Source organism: Miscanthus floridulus, chromosome 16, assembly GCF_019320115.1.
Source record: "Miscanthus floridulus cultivar M001 chromosome 16, ASM1932011v1, whole genome shotgun sequence".
In the NCBI taxonomy this organism is placed as follows: Eukaryota; Viridiplantae; Streptophyta; class Magnoliopsida; order Poales; family Poaceae; genus Miscanthus; species Miscanthus floridulus.
This window is the reverse complement of record NC_089595.1, coordinates 58,134,042-58,148,001: the sequence shown is the minus strand read 5'-3', so window position 1 is coordinate 58,148,001 and position 13,960 is coordinate 58,134,042. Positions and strand designations below refer to the sequence as shown.

The 13,960-nt window shown below is 44.1% G+C and overlaps 1 protein-coding gene across 1 annotated transcript; it reads left to right on the top strand.

Annotated features, from left to right (window-relative positions):
- The first annotated feature begins 11,146 nt into the window (after window positions 1-11,146).
- Window positions 11,147-12,401, top strand: LOC136514151 (uncharacterized protein At5g39865-like). The gene has a single exon (XM_066508146.1). It carries the CDS (start codon window positions 11,251-11,253, stop codon window positions 11,983-11,985), a length of 735 nt encoding a protein of 244 aa, XP_066364243.1. The 5' UTR covers window positions 11,147-11,250; the 3' UTR covers window positions 11,986-12,401.
- The last annotated feature ends 1,559 nt before the right edge of the window (window positions 12,402-13,960 follow it).

Below are 13,960 nucleotides of genomic sequence, written 5' to 3'. Positions count from 1 at the left end.
CTGGCCTACAAATAGGCCTCCCCCCAACCCATCCACTCCAACCATTACCTCTATGAGCTGCCTCGGTCTAGAACACCCCATCTCCCTCCTATTCTCTGCACTCTCCCCTTCTCCTGAGCTCTGGCTTAGTTTCCCAATCCGACGGCCATGGCCACCATGGAACCGAGCTCTGCTCCCTTCCCACCTCCAATGCACCGTAGGCCGCTTAGGTTAGTTAGCACGCTCCCCAAACCATTCTCTACCTCCTCTACCACCTTTAGCCCGCTCTACCCCTTTGCATCACTCCACCACCAAGAATAGCTCGCTGTCGAGCTGTCATGGCTGATACACGATGTCGTCGAGGCACGACAAGGCACGATGGCACCCTCGGCATACCCATCGATCTATTGTGACCATGCGCCACCCTTTCTCGTTCAACAGAGCGCACTACAAGGGCAAAGGCTCATCACCGCACCGCCGTGCTTTCTCCGACAAGCCATCACGACCACCTCGGGCACCCACAGTCCCTGCCAACTATCCTAGGAGCTACGGGGTGGCCTTAGGAGCACTGGCCGCTACATAGCATTGAGCCCCCACCACCGATGCCGCTAGCGTGACCTACTCTGGCTAGTTTTGGTGGTCTCCCTAGCCCCCCCCCCCCCCCCCCGACATGCCGATGCCATTACCATCACCGCCGTCTCCCCTCTATCCTCCCTCCATCTCACTAAACCGTGGACCCAAGCCGCGCATGCGTCCATGTCTATTGGATGGGAGGAGATAGTGATGTCGACACATGGACCCCACGCCATAGCACTCCCTCGTCTCCCTCTTCTCTTCCTCGGTGGACTCGGTCCATGTGAATTGGTGAAAGAGGAGGTGAGTCCACAGCATAGTGCCAGCAGTCTACCCCGCCCGTGCTAGACCATGCGTCAGCCCCTGACCGAGAGAGAAAACGTTGTGTACACCCAGATCCTACTCAAGCATTTGCATCTCATTTCCATTACCCCAATTTCTAGAATTAATTCCCAAGTTATATTCCACATATTCTTTGCCCTATTAAACTTTGATAAATCATATCTCCTCCACCCTAACTCCAAATCACTTGATTCTTTCACCAAAAATCTTCTAAAATCAAGCTCTATTTATTCATGCCTTTGTCCTATTATTCAGTGCCCATTTAAATTCTAGTTTGATTACTTTCCCTTTCTTGTATTTAATTAAATACTAACTATAGTAGTAGCTTATCGTCGTACTAGTAGTTGACCCTACATATTCGTGTATGTGTATGTACCATGACACATACTCAAATATATCTGTATCCAATCACCTAAAATGAATAGACATCTATACATACAAGGATGTGACCGATACACGGGTATACGCCTATGTATGGCTAACCTTACCTTCCACTTCTTCCTATTAAATTGAGGCTTATACATATGCATGCGCGTATGTGTCACTAACCCAATGGACCAATAGAAGTTAGACGAGTTATCTATGATGATGTGGTTAGGCTTTCTCTTTCCGGTTCACATAATAGTGAAACCTAATAATAATGTGGTCTGGTTTTCCATCAGATGAAGTCCCTTCATCCAAACCTTACTTCAAATTGACATAATAATGATAACCTAGATAATAACCCATCACCAAATAGAACCAACCCATCTAGGATCGTTTCCTTCACTTTAATTGCTTATGCTTGTTTTACATGCCTTGATTGTTATTTTCCTTGCTTCTGTTTTCTTGCATGTCGACGCTAGACCACATAGGATAGAAGATGTGGAGAGAATTGATGGAGTTCAAAAGACATGAGCAGGAGACACAGGAATCGGAGAAGGACATGATCATCAGCGAATGGAGGCAAGTCCTAACACCCACCTACCCCTTTCCCTCCACTTTATTTACCATCCCTTAACTCCTTCCACCACCACATCTTGCTAGCCTCCACCATAAACCCTCCACCGTCCATCTCCACTAATTAATAAACTCCACTTATATCACTTAAATTCTCTTTCATGAATTAATGGAATTATAATGGGTCATGAGCTCGGTTATGATAATGTGAACATTGATGATAATTATCTTGATATGGTATAAGCTTGACTATGACATTGTGATTAATGATGATAAGGTAATGGTTACCTTGATATGATATGAGCTCTATGAACTTGAGGTTAATAACTATGAAACTTAAAACTAGCAAAACTAGACTAAACCCCGACAAGGGGCGAGTGGGGGAAATTTATGGAGGTAAATTACCTTGGTAGGATCGCCAGGAAAGAGTTCCTATGGGAGATACTCACCTTGGTCACATAAGGATCGCCTAGTGCGATATTACGTACAACCACATGTCTATATGGGTGGACTTGATCTCACACCCCGTTAGATAGAAGTATAATTTCTACTAGGAGGCCGGTATTAGCAGCGGAATATCGGGAGAAGATATGGATGCTATGTGATCTTTCGTGGTCCAGTTAGCATGGTTGCTATGTGATCTTCCACGCTAAGCTATAGAATTTTTGGCCACGTTTGAGCCCTTGATTATTGTTTATATTGGCCGCATTTGAGCCCATATTATTGTTTATTATGATGATTAGGTATCATCAGCACTATTTTGTTGGGATGATTAGGTATCGTCTGAGATTGTATGATCGGATGATGTGGTATCATCTGGGATTATGAGATGGGACAATTTGGTATCCTCCCGAGATTATTGTGGTTTTCCAACCCCTGAGAAGTCGTTGTAGAGTTATATGGAAATCTAAGGTAGCGCCCTTTCGAGTATGGGGTCTCGTTAGGACTGTCGCATCACTGGCCCTGGTGTCGACTATGCCTATCATGTGGGGAAATTTGTACACCCCACAGAGTTTATTCAATCTATTCAAATAGCCACGTCCTAGGAATGGGCAGATGCTAGGATGAGATACTAAAATTAGATTCCTAAAATGGTGATAATCTGGTAAGACGCATTTTACTAATTTGGTAAATTATAATTAACCCCTGGAAACAGGTGAGAATGATAATACTCTGACAGGGTCCAACTAATTACTTCACCCTACCACTTTCACCTCCACATAAACCACCTTAACCACCTCCACATATAGCCTTCCCCTACCACCTCTCCTCCACCCAAAGTTAGGGCTTGCTGAGTACTTTATGTACTCAACCCCCCCCCTCCATTCTATGTTTTAGGAGTAAAGCTACAGGAGCACATACCCGGATAGAACTACTAGAGCTGCACAAGGATAGAACAACCGGAGTATACCCAAAGATGGAGCCATATGACTACACGAAGGAGCCATGCTAGGACTACAACAATTGGGATATAGGAATGCGCTTAAGGAATAATTCTAGGGTTACGTCCGCACTCCAAGTTGCCAATAGGAATGGAGCTATGACGATGTAGGACCATTGTCCTAGAACTCTAATATATGATATAAGGCCAATGGCCCAAGCTATGTAAACCTAAACCATGTAATGTATTTCCCCATTAGCAATAAAAGTATGGTTTTTTATATCAATCTTGTTTGAATTGTGCGTATTAGCTACTGATCTAGGGACTGATTCATGATGCACAAAGGACCCTAAAATTAGGGTGTAAGGTCCTAAATAGCTAGAGGGGTGAATAGCCTATAAAATCCTCTACAAATTCACTAGAGCAAAGGTTAGTAACCTAAATGGCAAAATGCAATTTTGCTCCAGCTCTATAAGGGTTGCAAGCCACCTATACCAGCAATTCTAGTTGCTATGATTTCTAGGTTCACACAAAGGCTATGTCACTAGTCTCCAAGCTAGTGAGCTCTCAAAGACTAACTAAAGAGCCTCACTATCCAAACTAACAAGGTCTCAAAGACTAACTACACTAAAGAGCTTGACAAGGCAAGAAAGTAAACAAAGTAAATACAAGAGAGTGTGTAGGATGATTATACCTCTGTGGCGGGAGGGATGAACCAATCACAATGAATATTCAATCAATCACCGAGAGAATTCCAATCACAATACACACAAGATTTTTCTCCTAAGGTTTATGTGCTTGCCAGCACGCTAGTCCCTGTTGTGTCGACCAACACTTGATGGATCGGCGGCTAATAGGTATCACACACCTAGCCAACACTTGGCACCACAATAACCTATCACAAGTGAGGTAACTCAATGACACGAGAAATCCACTAGAGTTACCTTTTGGCTCTCCACCGGGAAAGGTACAAGACCCCTCACAATCATCGAGAGATAGCCACGAACAATCTCCAACACGTGCCAATGCTCCTCCGCTGCTCCAAGCCATCTAGGTGTTGGCAAACACCAAGAGTAACAAGAAATCCATAGCCACAACAATCCTCAAGTGTCACTAGATGCAATCACTCAAGCAAATGCACTAGGAATCACTCCCACTATGATGATGAATCAATGATGGAGATGACTGGGAGGTGTTTGCTTAGGCTCACAAGGATGTCAAGAATGTCAAAGTGCCAAGAGAGTAAGACCCAAGCTGGCCAAGAGCCTTAAAAAGGCGCCCTAAGAAAATAAAGTTGTTGCTCAATTAGGGCCGACAAGACTCGCCTGACCAGACGCACCCCCCAGTGTTCGGTCGGCTGCGTCCGGTCCATGGATGGCGTCCACATGGTGCTGCTTTAAACTACAACCGCCCATCATCAACGGTCACTAGTTGATTGCTCGCTTAGTTAAGTTGTGACCAGACTCGCCTCTCGAAAAGACCAGACTCACCACAACGTGGCATCCGATCAAGTACAGAAAGGCACTAGAGATGATTTTGGGCAACCGGACGCGTCCTGTCGTGCGTAACAAGACTCGCTGGTGCGTCCTGTCCTCTGCACCCGCACACAAAGGTTACGCCAGCATACATCAGCCATGATCTAACGCACCCCTTGTGCATCTAGTCGCATTTGCCTAGCTAAGTACGATCGCCACCATGTGTTGCACCTTCTATGGACCAAGTGATCGGACGCTAGCCCTGCGTCCGATCCATGTGTCAGTTCATGCCACAAAGGTAGACTGAGACCTAGGGTTCAGCACCAGACGTGTCCGGTCAGCACCCTTTGCCTCCTTTTCTTTTTCTATCTCCTCAAGCACTTCACCCTTGCTTCCAAGTTGCTAACCGCAAAGCATAGAACTTGTGTGCACGTGTGTTAGTATTTTTCTGTCAGCACGAAATTTTGTCCCGTGCCAAGGGCACACAAACAAGCTAGAAGGGTCTGCTCAATGGAGCCAGAGATCTGCCTAGCTTCAGTGCAGGGTGGTTGATATTGCGCACTCCTTCCGAGACGTGCCAGTCAATTTGACACTGCAATTAACAAGGAGAGAAAGTTTATCAGTAATTTAGGGCAGAACGTGTCGGTGTTGCCAGATAGTCTCGAATGTGCGGCTCTGAGAGCCGATATGAAAGGAGATCGGCTAAATAGTCGATTCCAGCATATTCATAAGAATAAATCAGTTAAAGCCCATGGGGCTATGTAAGAAGAATCGGTTATCATTTAGGATGAATATCATTATTTAGACAAATATTGGTCAATGGCAAAAGGATGTCAACAATGATTAATTTATGATAAGCCAATGATTGCAAGTAACCGAACCCCTTTTGTATAAATGAAACAGCTCATCATCATTCAACCATTTAATAAAGATAAATCTAATGAACATATTAGATCTTATCTATCGCTATGACCAGTAGGGCATGAGACAGAATCATGTAGGTCGTACAAACAACAATAGACTCGATGACCCTAACTTATTACTAATACCAGTGGAGCATGAGGCAGAATCATGCAGGCCATAATACAATATTAAGATCATGGGGCTAACATATCTTTCAACCTATCTCTACTTCAATAGTCTCATGACGTGAACTGTTCATGAAAGCACTCGGTATCGGCTAAAATAGTCGATTCAGGCATAGCGCACAGTTAAGGTCATGCCCTCTCAGGAACAGATCTACCAAGTAACGATCCCCACTCTACGGTACTAACAGTGGGGTGTGAGGCAGAATCACATAGCCCATGATAACGGACCATGAAACGGTTTTCGCTAGCCAATAGATCTAGTCAAGATCAGACACGCCTTAACCACACGCTATGCACAATCAAGATTGATATAAAACAGTCGATAAAACATAACTCATTGTTTAAAGTGTAGATTAGATCAGTTTTGATTAACAAACGATGGGTTACAAAGGATATAAGGCCAATCTAAATCAATCCCAATCGGGCGAAGTGATATTGCTATAATTAAATAAACAATGGAAGCAATAAGCAATATCGGTAACTTAATGAATCTACCCGAAGGAACGCCACCCTTAGATAGAGCCAATAACTTAACCTTAATCTAGTTCGAGCAGTGGAGGTCGACTGGATCGATGCAGCCTTACTTGAACTAGACAAGAATCGATAACTAACTTATACCAGAGTCACAATGGAGGTCGACCGGATCGATGCAGCCGTACGAACAGAGGTATAAGCTATGACGGTACTTATAGACAAGCAGTGGAGGTCAACCAAATCAATGCAGCCGTACTTGCTGAAGAACTCGCCGAAATCTACTCTACTCCTACTCCTAAGGGGTGGCCAGAGCCGAAAAAAGTAAGTAACTTGTATTTTATTGATTGTGTGTCCTTTACAATAGCCGGGGTTTGATATTTATACCCGAAGCCTAAAAACGAATCCTACTCGAGTACGACTCAATACAATCTTTGGTACGAAGAAAACATTCCTATTTTAAGATAACTTGGACTCTCATCTTTCCATTTTTGTAGAGTCTGATATGTATCTTCTCGATTCCAATCATATCTGATCATCGTTATCTGCTAACGTCATTTAAAAAGAACTAATCCTAGTGTCGCATCTGAACCGGCAGATATCAATCCTTACGCAATCGACTCCTTGATTGGCACAATCTTGGAAGCCTGCGAGTTCCCGCGCTCTTCTCCCAAATTTTGGTGTAAACATTTTCCAAGTATTTTTCAAGGGTCAAAAGTTAGCAAACTAGGTCCTTAATGCATATGCGAGAATCATGTCACCTAGTGGCACTCGATAATTGTTTAGCCAAAGATTTACCCTCTTTATTGTATAGCTATCGATCCTAAACACACTCACACCCTCTATGGTGTCTTGAGTGCAAAAAAAACCTATTTGATACCTTTGCCTTGATCAACGCATGGTTTTTGTTCTTCTCTTTCTTCTTTTCCACGTTAGAGCTTGATCACCAAGTTTGGCCACCACCATCATCATGACCATCATCTAGCTCCACCACTTGGTGTGTACAACCCTATCCCAATCACAACACTTAATGACAAGGGTTAGTACACTTGGTTTCATCAATTATCCAAAATCAAACTAGGGCTTTCATAGGGGCTCGATACGTACATCCCCACCGCCTGGCTTCCCTGCCTCCCCCCCCCCCCCCCCGACCCCCTTCCTTCTAAGCCCACTAGAGTTGGAGATGAGGGAGGGAGAGAGCTGTCGGAGATGGAGACGACAGAGACGCCGACGAGCTCGGGTGGGGGCACCGGAGATGGAGACGAGGGCAGCGCCAGCAAGCTCGGGTGGAGGCACAGGCGCGTTGGTGGACTGCTAGGCCGCGATGGGCCAAATTGAGTAGCGAAGGAAGGAAGATAAATAGTGGGGAGGGAGGTTCGGCGCGCCGACCGGTCGGTAGCAAAGATTACCGCAAATTCTTCCAACATTTGAACCATTGCGTGGAGACGTCGATAAATTGCAAAGGCTATCACTTGTCGATGATGAAACTTGACACAATGCCCGTGACACCATCATAGGCCCACCTGTCAGCCTTTAACGGGAGAGATAGGTGGAACGGCCATGGCAATTTGATATAAAATTGAACTGAATATATTCAGGGTCTGTTTGGTAGAGCTTAGCCTCACTAGCGAAGCAGTTTTTTGCTTCAATTCCATGAAACAGCTTCACCAGTAAAGCTAAAGCCGTTTTCAAAAAAGTTTGGTAAAACAACTTTTAGGTACGATAGCAGATAGAAAATTGGGAGAAGCTAGGATTTTCAGCTTCATCTCGGTTCTTGTGTTGTGAGTGAAGCTGAAAAACAACTTTCAGAGAGAAACTGTTTCATCTGGATACGTTTGATATAAGAAATTGAAAAACAGCTTTGTGAAGTTGGAGCAAAGCCCTACCAAATAGCCCTCAAGTAGAGGGTATAATTTCTAATGGTATTTGAAATCATATATGAACTCAGACATGATTAGCCGCAGGATGTGGAATCAAGGGCTCTTCAAGAATCATAAAGGGACTTGGTTATGATTTGTGATGGAAGAGACATATATTGATGACTCTTCTAGAGGTGACAGCAAGAAAAAATTAGACTTTTAATATTCAAGATAGAATAGAAGGAATAATGTTATAAGGTAATGAGAAAAATATTTAAGCAGTACTTGAAAAACTGTTCCAACGTGGACATGAAATATTTTAGCTTTGTAATAACTTTTTATAGTTTTGGAAAATAATAGTCTAGATCTATTAGAAAATTGTTTTAGATTTTAAAAAAGTTATAGGTTAAGGGCAAAACTGTTCATGTATGGAAAGAAGATGTTTCATCAAATGTTAAGTACATTCATTAGAAGTAATTAAGAAACATCTCAACAGGTTATAGTATATTCACTTGAGAGAAAAAGAAAAGTATTTTTAATGATTGATTAAAACCTCTGCTTTCTAGATTTAAATACAAAATAGAATTATGAAATTTCAAGGAAAAAACAAATAAAAAAGTATGATATAAAGATATGGAATAACTTAATGGAAGGAAAAATGTAGAAAAATACAAAGAGAAAAGAATGAAACAAAATAAAAAGAAGCAGAATAGAAGTGGAAACGGCCCACATATCTGACGTGTTGCTTCGCTCTAAGTGGGCCAGCGAACATGGTTGCGTATGCGACATATAGGATACAGCAAACACACAAAAGGTCGTGACTATTAGATTAGGCCATGTCTCACCTGTTCACGGTAGGCCCAACTTCTCTTCAGCTTGGCCCAATCACTTTGTTGCTTTTCTTCTCAAAGAGAAAAGAGAAAGAAAGAAAGAAAGAAGATCGATTTCATCTTGTGCAGTTATTGTACGTAATCCATGTTCGCTATTTTGGTAGTTGTAGTGACTATGGTAGAAATAGAACTATATTTTAATCGATGAAGCTTTATTAAATAAAGTTACTAAGAAACAAGGCCATTGTTGAGGATGGACCTTGAGACCTCTTCTTGTGATTTATTTCTTACTAAATTAGCAAACATATTCATACGTTGCAGCGGAGCATATAACTTATTTTATTTTTTCTAATATATCTTGAAATCAGACTCTATACCATAGTTAATATGCTATTCTAACTCTAATGAGCACAATTGTGAGTTCATATCATGGATGGGACAGTAAACCAAACATGACTCTTATGTCTAATTCATCATATATACTGCTAGTCATGTATGATATCACCCGAAGATAAGCTTATATGCGTTGAGCTACAACTTAGAGAAGATGCTAACAAATATGACTCTTACTTGCATTCTCCACATGCCCTCTCTTATTTTCTAAGCTCTAAGCGGAGTAGAGCTTCGCCTAAGCTTGAAATGGATGCCTCTCCTTGGTGTGTTGAGAGTAAGGGGGTACTTCCCTATTTATAGTAGCTAGTTGTGGGCCCATAGATCCAGGTGATGTTAATGATGACTATTTGATCTCACAACTGTCATAGACTAACTTTTCTAGATGTGCTCAAGTGTGTTTCCTTGCATGGAACCGAATGGGAGGCAGTTCTACCATGGGGTTCATGACTGGCGGCTAGGGTCGGCAAACGCCCTGGCCTCCCCATCCCCTGTGCCCTTCTTGTTTCTTGTATAGTTGGGTCCACTTTATCAATGATGGTTCTAGTATAGGAGATGTTGGCGTGGAATGGACCACGAATGTGGGTCCATTAATCCATGTACATGTCTATCCAACCTTTGGGAGAAAACACACCTTGTATCCAATGGATAGAAATAGTCGTAACTGTGTTTCTTGCCACCACACCAAGATTGAGCCCGAGTGGTGACACTTGCCCAATTGCCTGACATGTGGGCCAAATTGGCTCATTTTCAACATTTGTGTTTCTGCATCCAAATATACTCCATACACATGTGGAACCGTATTATTTTTAATGCTAACTCATCATATTGGTAAGGGTGGATAAGGACTAGATGTGGAGATAGAGCCATACAAAGGGCATGATTTGGGTCAACCGAACAACTAGGATTGGTTAGGCCGGGAAAAGGAATGACCCTTCATCAAGAAACTTTGGCGGACAAGGTTTGTTACACGGTTACAAGTGGCTAGGCTCCTTTGAGAGATCTCTACAAAGGCTAATGGAACTTAATTAGGGAGATAGGTTTATGTTTCATAAGGAATTCTTAAAAGGTTTTAGAGAGTTGAGTTTTTGGGTCGTTACACACAAGCATTGTAAATCATAAGCTTCATATTTATTTATATATGCATCATTGCGCTCGTGTAGGGATAGAAGCAACCCCAAAGGCACCCATTGAGCAAGAGGTCGAATTTGTGACTCGGCGCGAGCTCCCTGACCCGCCTAAGACAGTCACCTAAACATATTTCTTATCTTTTACAAATGCATACCATGACTATATGTATGTACTTGCATGTTACTTATGTATGGCTTGACCTAGATGCAACATTAGCCTTCATACCTTATTGTTCACTCCATACCCTGAAGTGTTGCTTGTTCAATTTCCTAGACAACAATCATTCTTTGTATGGTAGAATGTAAGTACGTGATGGGGGGCTCACACCATATCTAGTTTGACTTAGAATTATACATCTACACTTGTTTTAGATAATGAAACCAAACACAACCGCACATTTGAGTTGCATCTTTTTCAGGATGGAGGGAGTGCATGTGTAGAAAACATTGTACTTCCGCTCGAATTTCATAACAAATGATTCAATTATAAAAAGTAATGAAAACATCCTCCTCGGAAACATGTTCTCCTGAAAATTGGGAGAGAAAACATGTTGAAAAAAAGTGAGAGCAATAAACGGATGAGAGAAGATTAATACGCGCCAAATGAAGGAAGACACCACAAGAATTTGAGACAGTTAAAGCATGGTTAAAATTAGCATGCCAACGGCGGGGCAACCAGACAACTAGCCACCAACGCCATCACGCGCGCGCACGCATGCACGACCTCACGACGCCCCCCGGCCTCCTCCTCTCCTCTTGAACGCGAACCGAAGCCAAGAAGCAGCGGCCGGCGATGTGGTCGTCGTGGGTCCGCCGGAGCAAGACCTCCGGGCGGCTCACGCAGTCGCCGTCCTTCTCATCGCCCACGGTTTCGTCGCCCACCGGCAAGGACTACCCGGGCATCGGCGCGGTCCTCGACGACGCGGCGGCCGATGCTAGCCCCACTGCCGGAGCCGGCGCCGGCGCCGGCTCAGGGAGCAAGATCGTCCTTCACCGCGCGCGCTCGGCGTCGAGGCTGCGGACGTGCAAGTCGTTCGCCGCGGCCGCGGAGGCCGCGGCGGCTTCCGTGGCGGGGGAGTGCCGCGTCGTGCTCTACTTCACCTCCCTCCGCGCCGTGCGCGCCACGTTCGAGGACTGCCGCGCCGTGCGCACGATCCTGCGGGGGCTCCGCGTCTCCGTCGACGAGCGGGACGTGTCCATGGACGCCGCCTACCTCGCCGAGCTCCGCGCGCTGATGCGGCGGGACCGCCCGTCCCTGCCACAGCTCTTCGTCGGCGGCAGGCTCGTCGGGGACGCCGAGGAGGTGCGCCTCCTGCACGAGAGCGGGGAGCTCCGGCGCGTCCTGGCCGGCGCGGCGCAGGCGGCGCCCACGCCGTGTGCACCGTGTGGAGGCTCGCGGTTTGTGCCATGCGGCGCATGTTGCGGCAGCCACCGCCGGTTCAGCGAGAAGACCGGCGGTTTCCGCGTCTGCGGGTCCTGCAACGAGAATGGGCTTGTCCGGTGTGCCGCCTGCTCCTCCGGCAGCTGACGTGCACAGATGAGATCCCCTATCGCAGAGTCGATTGTCCAAGAGATGGAAGACAATGCTAACGAATTCCTAGATCACTTGTGCCGCGCTGGATTCAAACCTGAAGATCTCGGTTCATAAAACCAAAAGGTGTTCGAATTTGACATTGTTCGATCAGAGTAATTGTGTGTTTCTGAGCGTAGCCAATGTTCATGGTTAGAAACATCATCAAGGAATAATCCACTTTTGACTCCTCCAGAAATTTGTTGTCTCGTTTCTACCTTCTTGATGTCTTATCTCGAAGGAAATGAACAACCGTAAAATTTCCACCCAAAACTATATATCAATACGATAGCTGACGTGTGGCCTTGTGGGTTGTTTTTTCTTCAGATTTACATTTTCTTTTTGCCAGCTGGGCCACGTTGTTGTGACATATATATAAGGACTGTTTGCTTATTATTAGGACTTGATCTGAACATGGCCGACCGCTAATTCAAATGGAAATGCTGCCCGCAAGTTCCCCAATCCACGCTAAGGATGAAAGTCGATTAGATACGCATGGATACAAATATGGATAGTTGTTTCTTTTTAATTTGGAGTCAGATACGAATATAATGTTGGATGATGCGTCTGATATCAATATCCATTTTATACCCTTGAGTATTTTGGATTTTGATACGATACTGACATTGAATGTTTGGATTTAGATACGGACATTGAATGTTTGTCTTCCATCTCATGACCTCACCCATTCAAGTGTGGCTACCGCCGTGTTTTATGACCGCGGTGTGGTATCGCGACTGTGGCCTCTAAACCGCAGCACAGTAGTTTAATCTCGTAGCCTTGGTGTCTACGCAGTGAAAAGAATTATCGATATTGCAAGAAGTTTGGCGGGATTTTCTTATTCTCATGACGAGGCAACATAAAATCCGACACAGCCTGTGTCCAGTTTGTTTCTACTACCTCCGACGTACTTTGAACTGTAAAATTTTTGTACCCACATCTAACTTGAATTTACACTAGAGCCCATTACAAATGCCAAATGGTATTCGGGCCTTTTTAGAGAGCACGCAGGAGTTTCATTGAAAAATGATGAAATTCTTTGGCAGCAACAACTTCGGCCATGTTCGGCAAGACTTATTGCTGCTGTGGCTGATTTGTACGGCTAGTTTGTTATGAGAGAAAAATAATGTTCCTCGACTGATTTATACAGATTAAAGCCGGCTGAATAGCACAAGCGAATATGGCCGAGTTCTAGTAGCAGATGACAAAAACAAAAAAGAGCTCCCTGTCGCTGAACAGTTCGTGAGCACTGAGCAGATGAATCGAAGCTAACATACTACACTGTACCATAAAAGCAAAGAAGGCCGTTGCATGCAAGAATGAAAGCACGTACGGAGATTGCTGGCCCATCAAGCCCAGTAACTACTTGAGCTAGTTATCCTTTCAAACCGTTGGCGCTACGCGCATGTATCTTAACTTATATATACTCTTATAAAGCAAAACTCTACTATCATATTTCTCTCAACATGCAAGTCATTCAACTAAGCAATACACTATCTCACACAATTAAAATCTACTAGCACAGGCAGCAAAACTCCACAACCATATATGCCCGTTCGCTGGTCTGAAACTTGGCTGAAACTGGCTGAAAAACACTGTTCTAGCTGAATTGTTGTGGGAGGAAAACACTGTTCCGGCTGAAAAAATAAGCCGAACAAACCGAATATGAGGTAAGCCGAACAGGGCCATTTATCTCAACATGCAAACTATTCAACTAGGTAATGTACTATCACACACAATGACACAATTAAAAACCACTAGCACATGCAATTGTAATGTCCATATTAGCAAGATACATAGACATTTTTTTATCCACGTCGTCATGCCACGCAATCTACTAGTATGTAATTCCCGCAACAACGAGCGGGGTATGCTTCTAGCTATATATATATGACATAAACACCTCCAAACAACCATGGATTATAGTATATTG